This window comes from Mustela nivalis (assembly GCF_964662115.1).
Source record: "Mustela nivalis genome assembly, chromosome: 6".
Classification (NCBI taxonomy): Eukaryota; Metazoa; Chordata; class Mammalia; order Carnivora; family Mustelidae; genus Mustela; species Mustela nivalis.
The window spans coordinates 149,071,710-149,097,848 of NC_139025.1; the positions used below are offsets into that span (position 1 = coordinate 149,071,710).

At 47.5% G+C, this 26,139-nt stretch overlaps 1 protein-coding gene across 11 annotated transcripts in view; it reads right to left on the bottom strand.

Moving 5' to 3' along the window:
- Positions 1 to 26,139, bottom strand: part of NTRK3 (neurotrophic receptor tyrosine kinase 3) — a 381,734-nt gene that overhangs the window by 106,125 nt on the left and 249,470 nt on the right. For 2 of the 11 annotated variants that reach the window (XM_082736050.1, XM_082736041.1), the window contains 2 exons: positions 5,640 to 5,774; positions 3,653 to 4,111 (listed from right to left, as the gene is read on the bottom strand). The exons of 8 other annotated variants lie outside the window; for them this stretch is intronic. In XM_082736050.1, the coding sequence (XP_082592176.1) occupies positions 3,993 to 4,111; positions 5,640 to 5,774 (254 nt within the window). In that variant the 3' untranslated portion in view covers positions 3,653 to 3,992. Of the gene's footprint in view, positions 1 to 3,652; positions 4,112 to 5,639; positions 5,775 to 26,139 lie in introns of those variants that run through there. One more of the 11 variants, XM_082736042.1, reaches the window with a different exon arrangement.

The following is a 26,139-nucleotide window of genomic DNA, read 5'->3' on the forward strand; positions in this document are numbered from 1 at the left end:
TTCACTACTGTCTCTAAGCACAGAACAGGCTTCCCGCTCTCCAGGCTCCCGAGAATAGGATTCAAAACCAGTGTTCCTCAGTCGCCCCCTCGAGAATTTAGACCCAGAGAAGCACCAGGCGAGCACCCTGCACTCACAGCCTGCGTCAGCCGCAGATCTGGACGGCAGGACCACACTGCCCACTGGAGCCCAAGAAAAGCCCTGTGAAATCCTCTAGGTGAGATGCCAAACCCAGAAGGTCTTGCTGCTCCCTGAGCCTCCCTGCACGAAGCCAGGCCAAGCCAGCGCCCTTCTGGGCCGAGTTCTACACTCGGGGTCGGCCCCATGCCTGCTCTAATGACCCCAGAGGCTCTAATGTTGGGGTAAGTGCCTGGGATTTCAGAGCCCAGCAGGGAAAACGGGGTCCTGGACACTGAACCCCGCTCTCCCTTCTCGGCTGGTCCTCGCTCTGCCTGACAACGCTCCGTGCACCACCGGCCACCAGGCCCCGTCTCGGCCACCAGGCCCCCTCTTCTCCACTGGGCACCACAGGCCTCCTCAGCTCTCCTCAGACGTCACTCACAGCATGAGGCCTGGCCTGGCACTTCACAGGCATAACAGAAACCACCAGAAAACCCTCCTCCCCTTTCTTGCCCCCAAACCTCTAACCCCCCAGCTTGCTTCTTGCCTCCTCCTGCGTTGAAACAGCGTTCCCTTCCCAGGGCTGGTACGTGCCCCTCCCCCGAGCTGGGTGCTGTCCCTCCCCTCTCTTCAGGGGCCATTTCTGTCCATCCCCTCTTCTCCCCTGCACCAGAGGCTCCATGCATTTGAACAAAGCAACGCTCAAATCTCTTACTAAAAATGAAAGCTCTTCCCATGGTCCCAAAGATCCTCCCATCCCTTGGGGCACTCCAGGTCCAGCCCTGGAACCACACAGAACAGCAAAGTGCAGAACTGGGGCAAGGCCCTACCCAGGCCACTCTAGAGAAGAGGAACTTCCATTTGGAGTGAGGTTGGGGGCGCGGCAGGGGGGAGGGGAGGCCCAGCTAGAACTCAATTTAAATAGGTTAAGTCAAGGAGGGTCAGGAGAAAAAGCAGCCCCCAAGGCAACCCTGCTGAGCCAACAAGCTCCCACAAAGCCTGCTGAGGCCTGGCGAAAGTTCCAATCCTGCCAATCGTTCTTGGCCCCTGTCCTCCACTCCCGCTCTGGACACCTTGCGCACAGAGTCCCCTTGTCTCCAAAGGAAGATCTTGTAAGTTACAGGCATGGCTGCCACTCCTGCTGGGTCAGGGCCAGGGGCCCAGGGCAGACAGCCGAGCCCGGCTCACTTACACGGGCTGCTCTCAGGAGGACCCCACCTCTGCCTCCTGCTCCGGGTAGCCCCCGTGAGACCTGGTGGACAGTCTGGCCTGGCTGAGATTGTGGGTGTGCGGCTGGGTGCATGGGGTGTCCCTGAGGGATCAGCAGACTGGCCTACAAGCCCAGCGCCCCGTCCTCCTCTGGGCAAGGTCACGCCCTCAAGATCCAGGGAAGTTATAAAACTGCTCCATCCGGGGGAGAACCCAAGTGACCTGCTGGTGCAAGGATCTCTTGGGTCTATTCGCAAACCTCTTACAGATCGGCTCGGAAGAAAGCACCGTGGTAAGCCTCAGCCGCCCAGACAACAGAACCGTCCCCCAGCCACCAAGGAGTCGAGGGTCTCAGTGGCCTGAGCAGCGCCTGGAGGAGTCAGGCTGGAATCTTGCATCCACCTCTTGTGCTGTGTGACCCTGGGTGAACCCTTCAACCTCTCTGTGCCTCTGATTCTTCCTCAATAAAATGAGGAAAGGCTTCACTAGGTGGACTTGACCTACTGGGAGGAGTCTCAGTGGGAGCAACCCATGCAACAGATTGCCAACACTTCGGGAAACAAGGACTGAGCTAAGAAACTTCTTTGAGAAGAGTATCGGTAAAATGAGAAGTGGGGGTGGGGGGGGCAGAAATGTGGGAATTTCTGTATCTTTAATATTCTTTACAAAGTTGCCAAATAAGAGGTCTGATGCAGTCATTTCATTAGAAAATAAAGTGTTTATTAAGAAACTATACACTGAACACTCCTATAAGTCTCTGTGGAAATACAACGCCCCATTGTCATAGCACAAGGTGAGAAAATGGCAGATTCAAAGATGTTGGGATGGATGGAGCCTGGCAGGCTGGAAATGAGGTAATGATTTACAATAATTAAAAAAACATCATCCTCAAGCTTACTCCTTTAAAGCCACACTCCGGGGGAGGCCCTGGCCCAAAGGGTCAGCAGGACACGATGGGGACCAGGCTGACACGAAGCAGTGGGGGGGCGGGCAGGACGGCGGGAAGCTGGCAGGGGCTACATACACACACACCTCGAGGCCCTGGAGAAACCTGAATCCCCACACGCTGCTCTGGACACTACGGTGTCTGGGAGCCACCCCCGATACGGGCCAAGAACCTGGGCACAAAGAACCACCATCCCCAAGGACCCAGGAAGGAGGAGCTTCAGTGGGGAGCTTGGTTCCCATGGAAATGTGCCAAAGCCAGAGAGAATCTACTGTCTTTCGCTGTGCGTCGCCACCCCAAAACTTAAGTGGGTTAAAAACCACCACCGTCGTGTCCTAAGAGCTCCCGTGGGAGACCCCCGCTGCTTCATGCTCTCCACCATCAAGGGACGGCCTGTGCTGACTTCTCACCACGGAGGCACCCCAGGTGGGAGCAGCTGGGCCAAGCCCAGCATCCCCTCGGCCGACATGGCAGCAAACCGGGGCGTGGCTCGGGCCCTACAGCTGTGCCCTTCCTACCGGAGCGGGGAAGAGGCGTCCCCGTCCCTCTCCTCAGTGATCGAGCTGGAAATGGGAGAAGCAAACCCCCTCTTTGGGAGAGGGTGGCCATGGAGTAAGGCATGAGTCAAAGCAAGCAAAATGAACACATATATTGACCAGAGAACAGGATAGCACTTCCACGGGGGCCATGACAGGGGCTGGAGGAGGCCCGTTTTTCCTTCTCTTCCCCTTCAGTTCATCTTGGCCTTGAAATGGCGATTCCACTGGGTTCCGAAAGTTCTCAGAGTCAAGAGTAAGTGAAAGTGGGGAGGGGGGGGGGTTAGAGAGCCAATCCTGGCATCAGGGACTAGCCGGAAGGGCCTTGGCCCCTGACTCCCTCAATCCCTTGTGGTCCTAGGAGGATGGCCCGTTCACGGCCAAGGCCAAGCTTGTTGGGACTGCAGATCTAGGGGCCAAGGAGTTTTCTAATATCACACTCACTGTGAGCCATTCCAGAGAGAAGAGGAAGGGAGGGGGGAAATGTGTCCCCCAAAAGTATGGTTTTTTTCCACCAAAAAAAATTTTTTGTGTGTATATATATGTTTATATATATATAGAAAATGATTGGTTTCCATTCTTTCCTCTGAGACCTAATCTGGTGCCAGCACTCGGGCCTGGCTCCCCCTCTCTCACCGCGTGGTCTCTGCCTCCGCTTAGCCGCTCTTCCCCACAGGAGGCTGCAGGGCGACGAGGTCACTAAGAGGACGGCCTGGGATCCCAGGGGAGCCGGGGAGACCCCACGCTTCCAAGCAGGGCGAGTGAGGCCGGAGCACAGCTGGAGTTCGTCAGGCTTTCTCGTGGTGGTTGGGTGGTTTTGGTAAAGCAAGAGAATGGCTAGTGTGTGTGTGTGGTTTTTTTTTTTTTTTTTTTTAAAGATGGTTCTTGGTGCACAGGTTTTTAACTCTCTTTATTGGCTCTAAGGATGGCGGCAGGAGCTGCCTCGGAGGCCAGGGGAGAAAGGAGCACAGTGATGACTGAGGGACAGGGCAGCCCTGCCAGTGGCGGACGGGGGACGACCCCTGTCTTGGTGGCTTGAAAGGGACGCAGGGGCACCGGTGGCTCATGCAGTTTCTACTTAGTTCCCCGGATCCAAAGAGAACAGCGCCTAGAGCTTCCCACCTCTCAGAGGGCCTGGCCCACCCAGGTGACATCAAAACAGGGAGGCTTAAAAGGAGTTTTTAAAAGCCATGACGTCCTTTGCTGAAATAAACACTGACATCCTCAACATAGAGGCCATGGTTAAGAGGCTTGGAATGTCCGGGAAGGCTTATTGGATTCAACATAATTTCTCTGAAACCTATAAAAAACAAAAACAAAAAAACAGAAAAACAGAAAAAAGCAAAATAAAGCAAAAACCAAAATCCCCTCCCCCAAAGAAGATCAAAACTAGGAGGGGGAGACAGAGAGGGAGCTTGAAGGGAGGGGGGCAGGGAGGAGGGCGGGAGATTGGGGTACAGATCTATATCGGAAACAGCCAAATGAATTGTGGGCTGAAGGGAAGGCCGGGGCGGGGGGGGGGGGGTTCACTTAAAACCAAGCACGGGCAGAGACACTGGAAACACCATTTTGCTGCAGCCGCCACTGAACCGGGGAAAGGAAGTGAGCAAACTATTCGGGGGCTTGGCCGCGGCTTGTCACAGGAGAGCGGGAATGGCCTCATCTAGCTGGGGGGAGCCCCTGACGAGCGGATAGGCAGATGGGGAAGGGGCATGACCCCTGCGGTCACTGGCGGGGCAGAGGGTGAGAGGGGTGCATTCTCGGAACCTGCGTTGTTAAGGGAGAGTGGAGAGGGCCACTTCGAATCCCGGGAGCCAGAATCCTACAGGCTACCCTGACCACACCCCGGGGGCCGGAGCGCTATTTTTCCAAGCCTGCCAGCTCTCTCTTGTTGGCTTTTGGTTCCATTCACCAGCTCAGTGGACAGTTTAGGAAATCACAGCTGCCCTTCTGGCTGTATCCTAATGCCAAGTCTAACAAGGGACGGAAATGGTCTGGAGCAATAAATTGGTAGCCACGTGCGTGGCAGCCCGGCTTCCGTCCAGCCATACTACCGTGGACTGAACTGGGATGCCAACGTGTCCAGAGATGCGGGTGTTCCTGATCGAATCTCCAGACGGAGGTGTCTCACCCCCGGATTTTAAAAATGTCTGTAAAATAATGTCTGTGCAGCGTGTATGTGTGTGTGTGTGTGTGTGTTTGCGTGTGCACGCGTGCGTGCAGACAAGACGGGAGCAAGCCTATCCCTTCAGGAGAGCTATGTGCAGGCATCTGAAGGGCACGTGGGCAGCTGGATGTTGGCGACATGATGGGAAGGGACCTAGCTGGTTGCACTGAGACTCTCCCCTCCTCCTTCCCAGATCAAGACACAGCTGAGTCACGTGGGCATCGGGAGGCCTCCATCTGCAGGGAGCGGGGTGAGGTCTGTGAGGACAGGGAAGCTTCCTGGTCTCTGACATCACATTTAGAGAGAGGTTTCGGCTTCAGGATGAGAAGCAGTGCTAACCCCGGGATGAGGGCTGCCTTGGGTCTGTGGTGGAGGGAAGGCAGGCCGCTGGTCTGGGCAGCCTGCCCAGGAGGTGCGTGACGCCACTGTTCCCATCTGGGCCACGGTCCCTCTCTTGCTTCTCCCACACCCCTCACCTTGGCCCTATGACATAGCTTCCCTGACCTAAGGGGCTTTAGAAGCAATCACAGGGGGGCATCTAGTCATCCCCCAGTGCTTGGGGACATATGGAGGCTCCATGAGGTCTTAAAAACCTTAAGAATCAAAATTGGTCGGGAGATGGGCTGTCCTGCATACAAAAACGTCAAAGGAGGTAACTCACCATGTGACCTTGGGTAAGACACTTCCCCACTCTGGACCTCAGGTTCCTCATATATATAGTGAGTTGATGAGACTAGATGATCTCTATTGTCCTTCAAGTTTAATATCCCATGATTGTCTATGTTTGAAAAGACCCCTGGCAGAAGAGGCAGACATGGGGGGGAATTAATGGTCAGTATTGAGCCCCAGGTGCAAAAACACGGGGAAGTAGTTTTCGTGGGCACAGTGCCCGAAACGGAAGCCCAGGTGTCCCTGCTCCTATAGCCCACACTACTCTACCTGTAGGGGCACTTGCTTTATTTTATGCGTACGATCTAGATAACACTGTCCTCTGAGCATCACACAGTAGCCTTCAAAAACTGTAACTGGGGAGTCAGGGAAGATCTGCCATCACCGTGAACTCTGTCCAACCCTTTCCCTGACATGCTTGCCCCCAACCCCCTTCTTGGCCCGGAGCACCCTGAACGTGTGCCCAACGCTGCTATTCTGGACGCCATTCTCAGGACCAGAAGGATGATTCTTGTCACTTGGGTGATGACCCTGCCGGTCCCAAGACCCTCTTTCTGGCCCCTTCTCTCTCCCATAAAAAAATTCAACTCATCTCCAAGAGGAAAACAGTGTGATAAGGGCCAGTGAGGAGGAGACGGGGCGGGGGTTGATGAGTTTGGTGCCTTAAAATCTTTCTGGCCTTAATTAGGGCATAAACAGTTGGAACAACAGACGTTGTTGGATCACTAGACCCAGGGCCTACAGCTCCTCTGAAAGACAGCACGTTCTAGCCTGATGGTGAAATCTCCTTTGGAGGCCTCACAGTATCATGGGCCATGGAAGGGTCCATGTCGGATCCATTAAAGGCAGGGGCCAAGCCCGCCTAAGCCTCTGCCAAGGTCCCTGAAGCTGCCTCCGTGAACATGAGCCTTTTCCCATATTAGCCGGGATCTGAAGTTTGTTTTCTCTGGAACTCTTTCCCAGGTGGAGACTTTCCAAGATTCTAAGTGCTGAATCCTGATAGCATAGGAGGCACCGCTCCAAGGTCCTCCATTCCTCCCCCTCGTGCTCAGAACAACCCTGGAGCAGGAAGGAACCGGCGTCCACTTGGGGGAGGGCAGCAGAGACCAGGACCACCAGGGACACTGACCAGGGAAGGCCCAGGTGGGTGGAGGGAAGGCTGAGGAGGGACCAACCCACCTCCAGAGAAGGCCTGGCCCACCCCACTGTGCCCCCGGACCTCCATGTTGAACCTTTTCCTCCATCTGGTGACAGCTCTCCCCAAAGCCAGGCAGCACAGAGCTTGCTGTAGGTCCTCCGTGACTCGGAATAGACTGTGGTCTTCGGGGACCGTCTAGGTATCGTTTCCTGAGCAGCGAGCCAGAGACTCGGAGATCGCTTTGGGAGGGGTGGGGAGCTGGGAAGGCAGGCAGTGGGGGAAGGGGCCCTGAGCACCCACAGTACCAGAGGAAAGTACTGGAACCGATCCCGCTGGGCCAAAAGCAGGTTAACTCTTCAAAAGCAAGGCCTTCAAGAGTCACTGCAGCAGAGGAGGGCCAGCTCCAAAGGCCGTGCAACACAAAACGGGGCAAGAGCTTCAAACCTGTCCATTTTCCTGACAGCTCGCAGATCCCAACCATCCACCTGTCTCTGGAGTCTCACCCGTCCCTACTGCCACGCGCTGGCCTCAGGAACCCAGAGCCCCCAGCTTTCCAGCATCTACCAGCAAGAGCTCCCCAGCCTCTTCTGCCTCTGCACTCCTCATGCGGCTTGGGGTTCTCAAGGCCTCCCTTTCTGTCTCTGCTTCTTCCTTTCGCTATCTGACATGATCATTTTATTACCTAACTCCATCGAGTGGTTTGGGTCATGGCCCTGATAAAAGGTCTGATACTGAACAGTGCTCTACTGGATTATTTTCCGACATTGCCTCCTCAAATGTATTCGTTTGTCATCTTCGAGTTGCTACATCACACTGGTGCTTAGCACTTATATGGTGTCGGCTGTGAGAAGAGCACTTTAGACTCAAGAGTGGGTTGAAATGCACAGGAGTCCTGGCGCTGAGGTCAGGGGGGGCCTTCGCAGGGACCCGGAGACACGGGGCAATTCAGATCCTTGTCCAGGAAGTGAGCGCAGGAGGGGGCAATGGGACAGACGTGACGGTGAGGAGCCCAGTCTGCACCCCAGCCCAGCCAGGGGGCATTCTATCCACAGCCTCCCCAATTTTTCCCAAGGGGTGAAAAGAGGCAGGATGTTCTGAACTATGCTGCAGGAAGGCATGGACTGAAGAAGGCAGCCCCCAACCAACATCCCGCTGTAACAATCCTATCATCAGATGCATCGTTGAGCCCCTGGAGCCCAAAGACCTATGTAAGGTAACGGCAGTATCAGGCATAGCCGACAGCTAATCCAGCACCCCCCGATATCTTTAAAGGGCTGCTATTATTAACTCCATTTTAAATACAGCAAAATGAAGACGTAATCATGTATTTTTAAAAACCAACCAACCAACCAACCAAGTTCACTTTGTGGCAGAGTCTGGTATTAAACCAAACTCTGACCCCAAAGTCCTTATCATGAACTTCTTTGCAACATGGCTTCCATTTGTTGAAAATCCATATTTTCATATCAATCCATATCCAATCCATCAATCATATTTTCAAATTCAATCTATATCCAGGGGAAAGAGGCTGACACAGAAGTCAAGGCAAAAGTGGTGGGGATTGGGCTTTATATGTGGCTCCCTCTGCAAGGCCTGGGTGGAGGGCTGGAGTGTTCTATCCTCACTAACAGCCTCCCTAGCCAGAGAGAGGCACATTCCCATGCCCCCGTCCACCACCAGCAGGTGCCTGGTCTCACCTTTCCTGCTTCATTCTCGGCCCTGCCACACACCCCCACCCTTAGAGTAACCTGTTGCCTGCATTGGGGCCTTCCAAGTAAGGCAACCCAAACTCTACCTGCACACTGACTCCTTCATTTTGGTGGTACTTTGGGGAGTTCAGCTTAGGAAGGATGAAAAGTAAACCCAGGGAAAGAGAGATGTGAATGAGTTTGGAGAGAAGAGCAATTATCCAGAACACAGTCACTCCCATAGGAAGAGTGTGGACTATCTGAGAACCCCCCTTGGGACACCCAGCATGGCGCCAGGAAGAGCTTTCTCCCCAGCACCCTCCCCTCCAGTCACTCTGTAAAATACACTATACTCAGGAAAGAGTATATTATGAGAAAGAGAAGCTTCCTCACAGACAGGTATCTCTAGCTTTATTTTCTTCTTGTGTGGTGGCCTCTCCAAGGTCATGGAAAGAAGGTCACCAAGGAGGCCTAGCAGTCCCTGGGATAGGACTATGACGACTTTGTTCTGTACCTTTGTCTCCTGCATTGTTACCTATCTAAGTCCCTTCTTCTCCTGCCATTAGATTCAGTAGAAGGATAGTGGCAATGACCCGGGTGGGTGACCTTAAAATGCCTAGCCTTGCTGGTCATGACCTAGCTTGCTTAAAATTCTCTTACAAGTTGCTTAAAATTCTCATAGCTCTTCTTTTATTCTGAGGTTGCAAACCTAACCTAGAGGCCATATGTGGCTCTAGGAGGTGTCTTTTTTCAGCACAATTTCTTTTTAAAATTTTTAACTTAGTTGCCAACATTTAAAAGCTTGGGAGATTTCACATTTAAAATTTCTGTATTTGTAGCTTCCCTTGAAAATCCAAAAGTTCTGGCAATGCTGGGCCAGCTATTTCTGCACAGTACAGATCAGCTAGACCAATGTGGAGGCCACTCAGCTTAGCCAAGCATGTGTTCTCCACTTTGCCGTACACTCCACCGCTCCCTACTGGCCTCTATCTGACCTCTCCACTTACTTCCGGCACCTGCATGGTTTGCCTCAGCATTGGACCTTCAAACTTGGCAATAAACATGAAGCCAGCGTGAGGTTATGGGCTGTGTGTGAGAGACCAGGGAATGCCATCTCAGCATGCCTTGCTGACTGCCCCTGTCATGACCAAACCCATGGTCCCTCTGGTCATGATGAACAGTGATAAAGAAGGGGTCTAAGACCTATATCCAAGGGACAAACTTATCTCGGAGAGCAGAAATCATTCAGGAACTGAATTGCATGGGTAAGAGGGTATTGCGCTTTGAAACAAAAGTCCCAATGAAGGGACGTGCTGAAGACCATTTACAACACTGCTGTTGGGGGACAAAGCGACACTGTATCATCAGCCAGCTGTGTGTTCCATGGTGCTTACGTGTATAAGGCACCTGACCAAAGGCTGTCCAGTGCTACCTAGCAGGGCTCTTCACAAAGTCGTTGTATTCCATGGGCCATGACTTGACCCAATTATCCCCACAAAGGATACAAAAATGTTCTTGGGACTGAAATGTCCCTCCTGTAGGCTTCCTGGCTAGGAGTGGGGAACTGGTTCTGCAACCTCAGTATGCAGTACCTCTTCTTATAAAGTTGACTTAATGCAACTTATAAAATAAATAATGGGACTGCCCTGGTCCATGTGCCAAGCCTGGTTTCAGCTGAGAGAGGGGGCCGAGGCAGAAGGCACCCCAAATGTGATTTGGCTCATGGAGTTATACCCTCAGGAAGTCACAGAGGGAGGGCCTCCACACCTAGGTGACACAAAGGGGCACAGAACCCTGAGATCCTCAGACAACGGCCAGAGACTGGTCCCCGAAGGAATCTGGAAGGCTCCTACGACTCTTTGCTGATGGGCATGTCAAGGCTTACATCAGATGTAAGAGGATATACCCAGGGCTCCTCCCTTGGCATCACAAAGATTGTCCCAACAACAAGGGAATCTTGGCTGAAAGGAGTGAAATGTTGGTCCCAGAGAAAGGGAAATTTCTTCCACTCTAGGATGCCCATAAAGTGACCTCTTAAAATCAAAATATTCCATAAGCCATGGAGTAAAATTAGTCACATGTTCACCATTCTCAAAATTAATTACACAAAGGACGGGCTGTGACACCGGAACATCTCCTCTTGTTTCACTGAGAGGAGAGGAGGCCTCAGGTACTAAAAATCTTCATCCCCTCACCCACGACTTGAACTTCAAAATCCCTGTCTTTATACTCAGCATATTTTTCCCATTCTTGATTCTTTTTATTCTTTTCGAAAGTTTGAAGTATCTGAACATACCTGAAAAGTCTAGGGAATAGCAAAACCATATGCCCACCACCCAGTATTAACAACTTACAATATTCTCATATCTTCTTCCCAAATTTTGAGAGAAATAATACATCATAGCTACAGCTGAGAATCCAAATGAGTCTGCGTATGATACTGTTCCTGTTTTTATCCCAAACCAGAGTTGAACACTTCCCTGAAATAGAGGATTATTATTTCTAAGCATCTCTGAATAATTTTGCTAGATGGAATATAATGAGAAACAAATTATAATATTGTTTTGCCTAAACAAAGGATGTTTTCTAGATGTATCCTTGTTGACCCCCACAGCTCTCATTCATTAATTTTAACTGATGTAATCCACCATGTGAGTATACTGCAAATTATTTATCTGTTCCATTTGTTTCCATCTTGTCAATATTAAAAAAAGTTGCCATAAATATTACATAAGTCTCTTTATGTGCATGTGGAAGACTTTCTCTAGGGCAGCAGTTGGCAAATTTCCTAAGAAGGGACAGACAATGAATATTTTAGGCTTTATACAAATCATCAAATCTCTGTTGCTACTACTAACTTCTGCCATTGTAGTCTGAAAGCAGCCGTAGACAACACATAAACAAATGACCGTGTTCCAATAAAACTTTATTTACAAAAACAGATGGGAGTCACATTTGGCTCTTGGCCCATAGGCCATCACTGGCTGACTTTTACCCTAGAGGTTTGTTACTCAAAGTGTGGGCATGCAGACCAGCAGCAGCAGCAGCTGGGAGTTTGGTAAGAAAATGGAAAATTTCAGAACCCACTGAATCAACATCTGCATTTTAACAAGCCCTTCAGGCAATCTGTGTGCAAAAAATGTTTGAGAAGAATGGCTTTAGAGGATATCCTTATAATTTAGTGCATATAAATCTTTCAATGTGTTCTTAAATGTTTCCCCAAGGTGATGGTACTACCTTGTATTTCTAGAATCACTAAATGGGTGAACTTCTTGCTCTGTATCCCCATATCTGATATTATTTGATGTGTGGCAGATGTTATCTCCTTGCATTTTTAAGGTACATTTCCCTGATCTACTGAGGTTGTGCCCCATCTGTGTTGGAGCTTCCTGCTCTGTGAATTGTCTGTTCATATCCTTTCCTCACTGTATCATATGTATGTATACATATATAGGCATGTACATATACACATATGTATGTATGTACATATGTACATATATGTGCATAGAAATATATGTAATGTATACATCTATATGCAATAGGTTGTTGCTGTTCTTTTGGATTTGTATGAGTTCATTTTTTCTAGATGAGAATTCTTTGCTGGATACATGGGTTGAAATTTCGCTCTTCTAGTCCATGGTTTGTCTTTTAACTTAGTATATGGCATCTCATATAGATTTGTTTTTAAATTAATGTGGTCACATGCATTAATCTTTCCATTTAGGATATTCATAATCTATATCTCAAGAAGATTTTCCCTCCTCAAAGTCAAACGATATTCTCCTTTAAAAGAACTACATTTAACAATCGACCCTAGGGAAGAATTGCAAATAATTGATGTAGAGACCCCTCACTGAAGGAGGTAGAGCTTCACTCCCCACTGTTAGTATGTGCTTTGCTTATTAGGAAACTTACAAAGAGAATGGCAGAGGGGAAATGTGACTTTACAGTGGAGAATCCTAACAAACCCGACCTCAGCCAGGTGGTCAAGGTGAGTATCATCAGTGATGCCATGTGATAAGCACATACTTTGGATGTGATGTGATGAGAATGAGACCCGTCTCTCCATGACCCAAATGGACAATCCTAAATCAGAAGACATTCTGCATAGCCTCTGACCAGTGCTGCTCAAAGCTGTGATGGTAATCAAGGACACGGGAAGTCTAAGAAACTGTCATAGGCCAAAGGAGGCAAAGAAAACACGATAACAATGTAATGTGGTGTCCTGGAAGAGAAAAAGGGCATTTGGGGGGAAAACCAATGAATCCAAATAAAGTAGTGAGCTTAGTTGATAGGAATGTACTAATGTTGGTTTCTTAGTTGTAACAAATATATCACGGCAATATAGAATGATTACAATGGGGAAGCTGGGTGAGGGGTATAAGGGAATTCTTCGTACTATCATTACAATTCTTTGTAAATGTAAAACTATTCTATTTTATTTTTTTAAACACATTATTTATTTGATAGAGAGAAAAAGAGTGAGAGAGGGAATACAAGCAGAGGGAGTGGGAGAGGGAGAAGAAGGCTTCCTGCTGAGCAGGGAGCCCAATCAGGGCTTGATCCCAGGACCTGGGATCATGACCTGAGCCAAAGGCAGACAGCCCATGACTGAGCCACCCAGGCACCCCTGTAAAACTATTTTAAAACAAACAGTTCTACTTTTAAAGTTCACCCAGATTTCTAATTTATTTTGTGACTGGTATGAGGTAATACTATAGCCTTACTTGTTCTCATGTGGCTGTACAGAATCATTCTTCTCTTTCATACTGATTTGCAATGACATATCAAAAACACACACATACCCATATGTCTATCTAGATTTATATATCAACATACATACACATGTATGTTTTCTGAGTTTTTAAAAATATTGTTATACTTCGGCCTCTTTGTCTTTCCTGTCTTAATTATTACATCTTTATCAAGTCCTTTTGTCTACTACAATGAATCTCCTCAATCCTGATCTTCTTTTTTAAGAAAAATTCTTTAGCAACTCTTTGTCTCTCATTCTTCCACATTAATTATAGAATAAGCTTATCAAGCAGGTGCCTTCAAACACCTTCCTGGGATTTTTAAGATTGTATTTAATTTATAGAGTTGGGGGATAATCAACAACTTTATTATATTAGTTCTTCTTATTCATGAAGAAGATACATGCTCCATTTATTATTTTTCTTTTATATTATTAATAATGTTTTGTATTTTTACATGAAATCTTGAATATTTTTATAAGGTATATACTTTTTTTCTTAAGAGCCTCATTTTTAAAGTTCTATTCCATTTTTGGTATTGTAAATGTGATTTGTTTTCAGTTAAATTTTCTAATGGCGTTTAAAGACTATATTGACTTTTGTTTATTGATCGTGTGTTCAGAATTTTGCTGAACTCTCTAGTTAGTTCTATAATTCTTTAAGGCTCTCTGTAGGGTGATCACATCATTCATGATTAGGGCAGTCATCTATCTGTCTTTCCAATTCTTTTTTTTTTTTTTTTTTGACAGACAGAGATCACAAGTAGGCAGAGAGGTAGGTGGTGGTGGGGGAAGCAGGCTCCCTGCCAAGCAGAGAGCCCAACTCAGGGCTCGATCCCAGGACCCTGGGATCATGACCTGAGCCGAAAGCAGAGGCTTAACCCACTGAGCCACCCAGAAGCCCGTCTTTCCAATTCTTACATTTCTTTTCTTATCTTATTGCATTGGCTAAGGTCACCAGAATAGTGTTGAATAAAAGTCACGATAACAAATATCTTTATCATTAGATTTTTTCCCCCCATGTATCTAATGCTTTTCAATTGTAGTTCATTCTGAGTAGGAAAATTTTTTTTTATTTTCCCTTTTCCTTTTCCACTCATTGTTTAATGTCATTGTTGTTATCACCATTGCCTCCACTTGGGCACTTACTGACATCAATTTTGAACTAATCCTATGGCAATGGCTTGGGACCCCTATACGGTAGTATTAGGGATACAGCAGAAAATCTTCATCTATTTGGGTGACCTAATTTAGTTCATCATCTAAAAGACTGTATCCTTTTCCTATCTCCCTGACTTCTTTAGGCTCAGAGAGTCCTATTTTCTGTATTCCCAGATAGGGAAATACAACATTAATTTTTGCAGACTCTTTTTATCAGTGTGAAAGTTTGTCCCCAGCCCACAACTTCAAGCAGTGAGTCTAGTCTCCAAACAACTGGGAGGACATGTAGTTCTGCAGATGCCTCCAGAGCTAAAGTCCCATCCCTACTACTTTCTGCATCCAGACTTGAAGCCCAGCATGAGAATGTCTGTAGCTCTGCTTGTCATCTTTTATTTCTGTACTATCTCTCGTCCACCAAGTTCTTTATCTTGTTGGTGGGCGGAGTTGGCAGAGAGGCTAGCTAGGTCTGTTTATGTTTTTCTGTCGTTATTTTATGTTTGGAGCAATGGAGGTGCGCTAAAGCATGAACTCATTATGAAAGCAACTGTCTTAACCAGAGCCCATTTATTTTTCTTTCTTTCTACAAAAGAGAAAATACATATTTTCCTTGTTTCCAAAACTAACCATTTAACTGATGTCCTCAATCCTATCTCCAACTTCCCTCTTCAATTATATCCCATCTCTAGCATCTTTCTCCTGTTCTAGTCCTCTTTCTGCAGAAATCTATATATGGTCTCACCTCTGTCATTTGGTATGGTGCACATGTATCAAACCCAGACACAGACTCCCAGACTTACAAGCTAAATGGTGGAGCGATGCTCTCCACTCTACCACACCATTTGCTATCATTCCAGAGCCTTAGTTCCTTTGGGCACCAACATTTTACAAAATTTGATTCCAACTGTAAACACCCACTATCTCGCAGATCATTCATGCTTCACTTTTGATAATCTATATTCTATTTCCTCTGGAGAAACAACTCTCTTGAGGGGCACTGACGATTGCTCTACAACCAGATTTTCTCCCTTCCTCTTTACCTCGATCATTTCACACATGTGACACCTTGACCCCCTCATATCCCCTATGACATTGATAATACTGGGCCACTCTGTTCATCTTCCTACTTTTCTACTCCCCTTCTTTCCAGTCGCCTCTCTTCCTCCACCTGTAGCTAGAGTGGCTTCTGCATCCTCTAATCCCTGACTCCTCAAAGCCCAGCAACAGCAGCATCACCTGAGAGCTTGGTAGAAATGAAACATCTCAGGCTCTATTCTAAACCTCCTGAGTCAGAGTCTGTGTTTCACCCCTCTTTGATGCCGAAAGCCACGCAGGACACATGTGCAACCGCGCTCCCTGTTTTCCCACCTGACAGACCAGAATTTTAGAGAACAGAAAACTTGTTTTTTAGGAGCGTGTGACATGTGACGTGACTCGTGCATGTGCGTGAATCTGTATAACAATATGCCACGTTATTTTGAGGTTCCACAATAGTATCTTGGCATTTGCAAATGCATTTCCTCTTCCAAAAACTTTAAATAATGATTATGTTAGCCTCGAAATATCTCTGTGAGGTAAGGAAAGAAACCAAAATTGTTATCTTAGCATCAGTGCCTCCTACCCATGACCTGTCTGTGTAGCCCTCGTAGAACCAAAGTTCTCAAGTCTGTCTGGTACCCCAAGGGGACCGACACAACTCAGGGTCATGACCATAATGTTTAGGATTCAAGGAGCAAAAGGCAAGTGCCGGAGTCTAGCGGGAAATGTAATCAACAGAGTCCAAATCCCTGGGTGGTATCAATTTTAAGAAGATTATTTTAGAGCAGGGTTTGGCTAATAGGATCAGAGAGCTGGTGCATTCTAAATTCATAGCCCTAACAATTAAATAATATAAACTTACAAGTTGCATTTCTGGCTCTGAATGCCTATGGTTAGTGATGATGAGAAATACTGAAGACGATGGGAGGAGAAGATGAAAAGAAGACAGAGGAAAAGGGTCCCACCATACATCTGTAAAGAGCAATAGTTCCTAACTTTTTGGGGGGGGGTCCCTCTATAATTTCTTTAATCAAAGCATGCATATACACACAGACATACAAAAAAGACTCATTTGGGGCAGTAGAGGTGTAGCGATCTCCCTAAAGACCCAAACTAACAGTGGCAGATATATGTTGTACAGGTGACAAAGCATCAGCATTTTGCAGTGACCGGCACTGTGACAGATACCAGCAAATACACACTCAGATCCCTGCTCCCACTGTGTTCCAAATCTCCAAATGGCTGGCCCACGCTAGAGGTTGCCTATGCTTGCAGGCAGCTATGTTCAGAACTGGAGAAAGGAAGAGGAAATACAGGATGGGTAAGGCATCGTTACTGCCCTGGACGAGAAGCTTAAAACCCAGTGCCAAGAATGTGAGGGATACACCTGCCTAAGCTCACCTGGCAATAATTTTTTTCCTGAGTATCCTGAGTATTTCCTGAGTATTGATACCTGAATATCAATCTTCCAGGAGCCAAAAAAAAGGGGGGGGGGGAAGGAGGGGGGGTAGTTTACAGTCAGCTAGACTCCTAAAACAATGCTTGGGTATAGGATATATTCTGGTGAGTGTCAAGAAAGAGGTACCCACCCGGAGCTGGGGGTGGGGGGGGGGTGGGTTCAGTGGAGGAGTGCGAGGGGAAAGCAGAGGTGGTACACATGGTCTCCAGGCACGGGGGCGGGGGGGCGGGCATTCCAAATAGTGGGAGCAGCTTGGGGGGGGGATTGTTGGTGGTTTATATGTGCCCCCCTTCCAAAAACAACCGTAGGACTTCAGTGTAGGAATTTATCTGGAAACAGGGTCTTTGCAGATGATCAAGTTAAGGTAAGACCCCCGGGCAGGCCCTCAGCCATTATGACTGTGTCCCGACAAAAATGGGAAATTTGGATAGAGACACACATACACACACACACCACCTTGTGAACCTGAAGGCAGAGACGGGGGTGATGTGTCTACAAGAAATGTCCAAGAGCGTCAACAAAGTACTTATGGCCAGGAAAGAGGCAGGAACAGATCCCTCCCTGGTGCCTTCAGAGGGAGCATGGCCCTGCTACCCCACTGGCCTTGGTTTTCTGGCCTGTGAGATAGGAAATGTTGCTCTAAGCTATCCAGTTACTGACACTGTGTTATATAAGCCCCAGCAAACGAAGACAGGGATGTCTTCCCAGAAAAATGAAGCGCATGATTCAGCTGGAACCTAAAGCGGGGGTGGGGGGCGGAATGAGAACAAACTCAGCAGGGCTGTGGGAAAACAGTCATCGGGGACAACCTGCGAGGAACCTCCCCAAAATGGGCCCTTCACCAATGGGCCCCAAAATGGGCCTTCACCAATCAGGTGATGGTAGTGAAGGGAACAGAGAACACTGGACTGCTATGAACTGATGACAGATGGCGGAAGACTGATGGACAGACAAACGAAGAAAGAGCGATGACGGGTCCACAGATATGGCATGGCTGGGTTCACGGATAAGAGATTTAGCTTAAACGATATATTCGCTCATGACGACGGCCCCACACTTAATGCTAATCGTGAACTTCCAAATGTAAAATTCTGTTTCCCGCTTTCCAAACGATGTCACATAGTTTTGGGAGAACAGACCTCCTATAAATTCACAGGAATGACGCCCTGGAGAAAGCAGGATCCTCGGGAGCTGGGAGTCCCTGATCCACTCGCCAACTCCATGTGACGGGGGCGTGGGGCGCTCACACCCTTGGGACCTCGACCCTAGTTAGGGCCCCCTGGCCTTGGCTGAAACAGAAAGGACCTCCCATCCGGAAAGCTGTGCTGGGGGAACGTTCCCAGAGGTGAACTCCAGGGGGCGATCTAACCTCCGTGGGGCAGGCTGCTTTCTCGGTGAGGCTTGGAGGAGAGAGATTTCCGTGTAAGGAGATGGAAAGGAAAGTTATGCCCAGTGGAAAGAACCGTGGGAGTGATGATCTTAGTGGAGACAATGAACTTGGGGCAGCTCTTGAAAGAACTTCAAAAGCTGGGGTGATGGGTGAGTCCTAGAGGATCTGAAAGCGGGGATGGCCCGAGAGCAGAGAAGGGTGAGCGTAAGAGAGAAGCGGGTGGTGGTCAGCAGGGTCAGGCAGAGGCCAGCAAGCCTTTTCTGTCAAGGGCCAGATAGTAAATATTTCCAGCCTGACGGGCCACCCGAACTCTGTCGTAACTACTCAACGCCGCCGTCGAGCGAAAAGAGCCACAGACGATTGGTAATGAATGAGTGTGGCTGTGTTCCCATAAACTTTATTTATGGACACTGAAATTTGAATTTCATATCATTTTCATGGTTACGAAAGATGATTCTTCTTTTGATAGTTTTCCAGCCATTTAAAAATATAAAAAACTTTCTTAGCTCTCGCGCCGTGCAAAGACAGGTGGCGGCCTAGATTGGGGCTGCGGGCTGCGGAGTGCGGAGCCCTCTGGGTTAAAGGGTGACCCATAACAGGCTGGACAGTGGTAAATTAGGGCCCGGATCGTGGTAGGAGAGCCCGCGGAGTGGGTGCCAGAGAGATGCACGGCTAACTTAGGCAAAACAGAAAATGTAGCGTCGGATTCGATGTGGGAGAGGAGGTGGGGTCTGGGCAGTGCCTAGTCTGTCCGGCGCAAACCTGGGACCACCTGGTGAGGAGCAGGTGTGGAAGGGCTGGTGATCGTTCAGCACACACAGCCAGGAGAGCAGGCCTGCAGCCCTCTAAGGGAAGTGTGGCGGCACTTAGAATAGGAATTAAAAACCTTATGCGCCCTTGACTTTCCTTCACCAGACCCGGGGCGAGACGCCTGCCGTTAAATGATGCTCTTCAAGCTTGCACTGTAGCATGAGGAGTAATTCTCAGCTCCGAGCACTGCAGTGCTCTCCAGTCAGAGCAGAGCTGCGTTCGGCTTGATAAGATCAGTAACAGAACAGAGACTAATGTCGGGTCAATTTCTCTCAGAAACGTGTGTGTACGCGTGTGCGTGTGTGTGTGTGTGTATGTGTGTGTGGTGTGTGTGTGTGTGTGAGAGAGAGAGAGAGAATTCTCTGGGGATTTCCCTGTGTCTTATAATCCCTCCAAGGGCACTGGCTGCCTTTGGAGGCAGATGTGATTTCTGTGCTCTTAACTATGACCATAGTGAACTCACTCAATGCCATAGAGGCCCCGTCGCCTCTTCTTCAAATGAGGGTGAGAGTCTTTTTCTTGATTGAGGAGCAAAAAAGCACAACTGTCGTGAATGGTTAAGAGGGCAACACGGTGAAGGAGAATGAGCCCATGCCAAGCTTCACTTCTGCTTCTGTGGTCCACAAGCTGTCGGTCATGCACAAGGGACGTCAGCCCCCTCCTGTGCTCTGATGTTTCACTGACTGGTGGGGGTCATGAGAATGGTGATAGCTGTGGGGTTGCAGGTATGCATGAGAAGTGCCTGGCCACAATTCGGCATGGATTGGAGGCTAACTGCAAATGTGACCCATAGGCAATGTGCAATGACAGTCATGCATGCCCTAAGAAGGGAGACAAGGCACTGAAATGGTCAGGAGGCATTTGCTTTGAACACTCCCTCACAGTCTCTTAATGCTACAAATCCTTCAAAATCCCCAGGCAGTAATAGTGTGATTATAGTTATATTCTTATCATCCCGTGTGACCCTTCTCAGGTCTATCATCCCACCAAATTGATCGGCTCTGGAAGGTATTCCACCTGCAAACACACACCCAGACAAATGCACACATAGTTAAGGGATGCATTTTTTTTTTATACGAATGCTTCTTGGCAGATCATGGGTTCTTAATTCCAAAAATGCACCCCTCCTTATTGTCACAGCAGACTGTCACACATTATGTAACCACCAGGCCCCCAGAGCACGTGAATGTGTCAACTGATATCAGACTGTGCAAATAATGTTTTTACCCACTGAAATAACCTTACTCCTGCCCAAGTCTCCAGTGTGACCAAGTCTTACGTTTTTTTTTTTTTTTTTTTTTAAGATTTTTATTTATTTGTTAGAGAGAGAGAGAGATACAGAGCGCAAGCACAGGCAGACAAAGTGGCAGGCTAGAGGCAGAGGGAGAAGCAGGCTCCCTGCCGAGCAAGGAGCCCGATGTGGGACTCGATCCCAGCCAAGTCTTACGTTTTTACAGTACTTTTTGATGGCTATGTGTTCCTTGGGATCCTGGGGAAAGGTAAGAAATTGGGGTATCTTTCTTATACACAAGACACCTGGGGTCACAATTTCTCCAGAGATGTGCCATACACCTCTAGGTAAGACCTGTACTGCTTCTGGACATGTGTAGAGACACCAAAGCTCACGTCATCCCATACCATCTGTGTGAGCGGCAACACAATGACAGCTAGACGGCCTAGCCCTGAGGGAAAGGGAAGGATTATTCTCTCTCCAAGCTTCCATGTTTTGATCTGTAAAATGGAGATAAAACTTTTACACCTCTTCCCTCACCAAGCCATTCTGAGCTTTAAGCAAGGTAATTGTGGAAATCTGCTTTGAAAGTTACAGTGTAGGATTTCGTAGCCTTGATGCTATTAAATTGGGGGGCCAGATAGTTCTTGATTGTGGGGGACAGCCGTCTCCCACTAGATACCAGCAGTGTCCTCTACCCCATCAGGACAACCAACTCTGTCTCCGGACCTTCTCCAATGTCTGCTGGGGGACGAGTCACCCTGGTTGAGAACCGCAGCCATGGAGTGTTCTACAGGAGCAGGAGATTTCAACGCAACTAGGGGAATCCGAAACCAGGGGACTCAGGATGCTTCATGGTAACCAGAGTTCTGTCCTCAATTGTAACATATTCTGATGCTCCCCCAAAGCCCCCGGACTATTAACAAGGGCTGACAACGTCCTAGCTGTGGACAATGTGTCGAGGATGCCGTGGCTGCGTGAGCTGTGGGGCAGTGGCCACGCCAGTGGAGGATTACTATGCAGTGGCCGTGGGTGTCGCGGTGCTGGGGGAACTGGGGTGGCAAACATCATGGATCTGAGAGCTCTTAGGAGGAAGTTTCTGAGGGTTACGTGAGTCTGCGTTCTGATGCGTTTTTAAATCCACGCCAATGAGCTGCCAACCACCCCTTATTAGACCCTATTAAGGGGTTTTAATCGCTTTTAATCAGAGCCTTTCCTAGATGGCCAGGAACAGAAACTCGGAAACTTCAATGACCATTACGCCAACCAAGGGTTGCGAGGATTCCATCTGAGCAATCTCCCACACAGCAATCACGCTAATTAAAGGCCCCCAGAAGAGTCGAGATAAAAATGCCAAATGAGATTTGTTCTGGACCTCAGTGATTTACTGCCTCACGTGGTCGAGTTCCAAGAAGCCTGGGAAGAAAAGCCAGGGCCGGGGCGGAGGTGTGATGGGAAGGGCTCTGCCTGCGGCAGAAGCTGACCATCGAGCCCCCAGACTACCAAAGTGGGACGGGGGTGGGGGTGGCAAGCCCATCAGGCCTCAACAATGGATTTCCCCACAGGCGCCCATGTGCAGGGATTGCCTGGGTCTCGCCGGAGTAAGACAAGGTTCCCGCAGGGGCTTCTGAAAGCCTTCTCTCCTCCACCTACCCACCCACCCACTTTGTGGAGTGGGCGTGGGCACGAAGCCACTGAGTTGCATCCAAGGCTCTTTTAGCCGACACTCCTAAGAGGTGCACCATCGGATCTATTTCCAGGATGCTGGTGAGTCTAGTGTTGCATCCCACACTCTGTTCTTTATGAGGAGCTGTGGGAGAAGCTTCTGTTAGGCCACGACATTTGGAGAAGTTATTCTTCCTCTGAACGGCTGCCTATAGCCTGTGATGTTTGCCTCTGTGCTCTGGCTCCTAGGATGCCTGGAGCCAGATAGGCAAGCTCCCTCTAGCAACACACGCTTAACAGCACTAGTTTGCCTTCATGTCCTTACACTTATTCCCCCTGTTTCCAGATACTGTCATTCCCCCTTCATTCATCCTGGTTCACTGCTTGCCTACATTTGTGAAAACCGCCTCAAACACTTTTTTCTACGAGCCGGGATATCACTGAGTAAATAACATGTGGATGTCATCTCTTCTTCTATGTCAATATCATTTCCTATGCACTGAGCCGTGGATTTATTTCCCCGGGAGGAAGAGAGTGGACTCCGTCACACAAAGCTCCTGTGCGTGTGGGTCCGATGAATGGCCGAGGATATTACTAGATTGGGACAGTTTACTCCAAGATGACGTATCCCCGAGACCTGGGGTAGGTTCGTGTAATTCTGAACTCAGATGAGGAAAACGGTACTGGGACAGACAACGGAGGCTTCCTGCGAAAAACAATGACCCTTCTCAGAGATGGAGTAGGGGGAGGGAGTGAGAGAGAAAGAGAGGGGAGTTTCTATATTGCATTGTAATATAATTCAGTAGAACTAGGCACTTTCCTACCATGCTCTGGGAGACCCTACTCAAAAATATTGATCGGAGTGCTGTCTAACCAACTCCTCACACACGCACTGAGGGATTTTGAGTCTTCAGAGCTCAAACTTCCTGGTGTTAGGATGGTCACACTCAAGTCATGTGTGAGGCAAGTAGGCTCTCTGTGGCTCCCAGCTGGGTATGGAAGTCTTTGGATTCGGGCACAGGTAAGAGCTAACAGTCCGTGGTAGGTGCCTACCAGTATGTTCGTCGCAACGTTACAATGCTGAAGTGGGTCCTTCCCAGTCAGCAACTCGTCACGGCCCTGAGTCCTCAGACCCTCAACACTGTTACACCAGCTCCGTGGCCCTCTTCTGAGAGTCTCTGTAATGGAGCAACAGGGGTCCATGCAAAGTGCAGGCATCTATTTGAGAGGGTCAGTGTCCATGTAAGTTCGCTATCTTTTTTTTTCTTTTGGGTAACTTAAAAAAATGAATATGTAATTTTTTTAAAAAATGGATATGTAATTCAAAAACCATAAAATGCACCTTTGTCAAGCTCACAATTCAGTGGTTTTTAGTACATTCAAAAACGGTACAATTCCTATGTAATTCCTGGGCATTTTCATCATCCTCCCACAGCCTAAAAAACAAAACCACGCCAACCCCTCAGCAGTCACCCCCCATCCCTCTCACCTTCCCGCCCCCAGCCACCACTATCCTCCTCTCTCTGTCACATGCATTTGCCATTCTGGACAGATCACATCAAGGAACTCATGGGGTATATGGTTTTTTGTGTCTGGCCTCTTTTACTCAGCCTGTTGTTTACAAGGCTCATCCGTGTATCAGGACTGTGGTTTTGCATGACGCATGTTCTCAATTCTCTTGAGACGTGGAATCCGTGGCTCATATGGTAACTCTGCGTTTAACACTGTGAGGAAATGACAAAGTGATCCCCAAAGAGATCACACTATGTTTCTTCCCACCTCCGTGTGGTTCCAATTTCTCCCCATCCTCACTCACACTTGTCCTTGTCCAACTTTTTGATTAAAGCCATCTTAATGGGTATGAAGTAATATCACACTATGGTTTTGCATATCCCTAATGGCTAATGATGTTGAGACTCTTTTCATGTTCTTATTAGCCATCTGTGTATCTTTGGCAAAATAGCTATTTCATTCATTTGCCTAGTTTCCAATTGGGTTACGTGTCATTTTGTTACATTGTAAGTGCTCTTTATATATTCAGGATATAATTCCTTTATTAGATATGTGATTTGCAAATAGTTTCTCCTATTCTGTCACTGTCTTTTCATTTTCTTGAAGGTATCCTTTGAAGCACAAAAATTTTTCATTTTGATTAAGTTTAATGTATATATATTTTTTTCTTTTGTTTCTCATGTTTTTGGGGTCATATCTAAAAAGCCATTACCTGGGGCACCTGGGTGGCTCAGTGAGTTAAAGCCTCTGCCTTTGGCTCAGGTTGTGGTCCTAGGGTCCTGGGATTGAAGCCCTGTACTGGGCTTTCTGCTCAGCAGGGAGCCTTCTTCCTCTCTTTCTCTCTCTCTCTCCCCACCTGCCTCTCTGCCTACTTGTGATCTCTGTCAAATAAATAAAATCTTTTAAAAAATTTTTTTAAAAAAAAGCCATTACCTAATCCAAGACTACAGAGATTTTTACCCATGTTTTCTTCTAAGAGTTCTGTAGTTTCAATTCTTACACTTAGGTTTTGGTTTCATTTTAAGTTAATTTTTGTATATGTTGTATTAGGGGGTCCAACTTCATTCTTTATATATGAGTATCTAATTGTCCCAGCACCATTTGTTGAAAAGACTATCTATCCCTATTGAATTGTCTAGGCAAGCTTCTTAAAAATCAATTGAACATATATGTAAGGGTTTACCTTGGGGTGTCTCTATTCCTCTGATGTATATGTCTATGCTTATGCCAACTACCACACTATCTCAATTACTGTAGCTTTGTATCAAGATTTGAAACTGAAGAGTTTAGGTTCTCCAACATTGCTCTCCTTTTTTAAGATTGTTCATCTATCTCAATCCCTTACATTTTAAGGGATTTTTAAGATCACATGTCAATTTTTACAAAAGGCAGTTTGGATTTCTGACAGAGATCACATTGAATCCGTAAGTCGATTTGGCAAGTATTGCCATTTAACAATAAGAAGTCTTCCAATCCATAAAGGTACACCAACTGTCCAATGAAAATAGTTTTTGATAAAAAAAATAAACTTTAAAAGGTATAAATATTTATGCATTGATACAGTAGTGGCCCATGGGAGGTTCTGAACTTCCCATCCTTAGAAGGATTCATGAGCAGTCTTTGTGGGAGGTCTTCGTAGAGAAGGCCATTGGTAATGTGAAAAGGATGATTGCTCTATGAAGGATACTTTTTCTTTGAAAGTGAAAAATCTAAAAACTGAGCTGTTTTGAGACTTCTCCACTCCTCAAGCTATAAAGCACTTGAGATCATACAGGAGAACTGTACTACAATAAACTCTCAAAGGACAGACATAAGTTCAGTCAAGGATGGGTAATGGAAGACCTTGCTCAAGACATTCCCACCAGCAAATTGACTCTTCCTTCAAGGAAATGGTGAAGTTGTTGATAGTGTTTAGCTATGTGCCCCAACCTTCATCCCTGCTGATTGAGGTTTCTAGGCATTACAAGAAGGACAGGGGACTCCTATCCCAATCAATAGCCTCATCTACAAAAGTAGGAAAATTTTTGGATTCTCCACTTTAATCCTTAGATATTTGATCCTGGAGTAACAAAGCAAAAGACAAATAGGTACATAATTTCTGCTGAAATGGAGAAAAACGGTTTTAAAAAACTAAGGCTCAATAGAAAACCAGAGACACTATGTAAAAAACAATTTACTGGAACCCTACAGAAAATAAAACTTGTATGAATCAAAATACCCAGGTCCTTAAAACCCGACAAAAAAAAAAAAAAAAAAACAAAAAAAAACAAGCACAGTTAATCAGGTAAATCTCAGCCTATCATAACTAGGATATGGATGTATTAAAAAAACAAAACCAGAAAGCAAGCTCCACAAGTGAGGAGAAGAGAAAGGATGCCTGGGGAGATTAGCAACCAAGTGCGAATGAAGGTCTACTCAGTGAGTCCCACACACTTAAGTGCCATTTTGCAAAACCCTCCAAGGCCAGACAGAGGACTTTCAATCTATCAAGGGCAACATGCTAAAACTGTTGCCTTATTTGATAAATTCTTTACTGAGGCAATCAGAGGCTAGACACTCCCGTGCCTTTCGAAGCTGATAGATGTGGAGCACACACAGAATGTTCTAGATCTAGTTGACAGTTATGTGGAGAAAAACAGGGAAGCCTAGA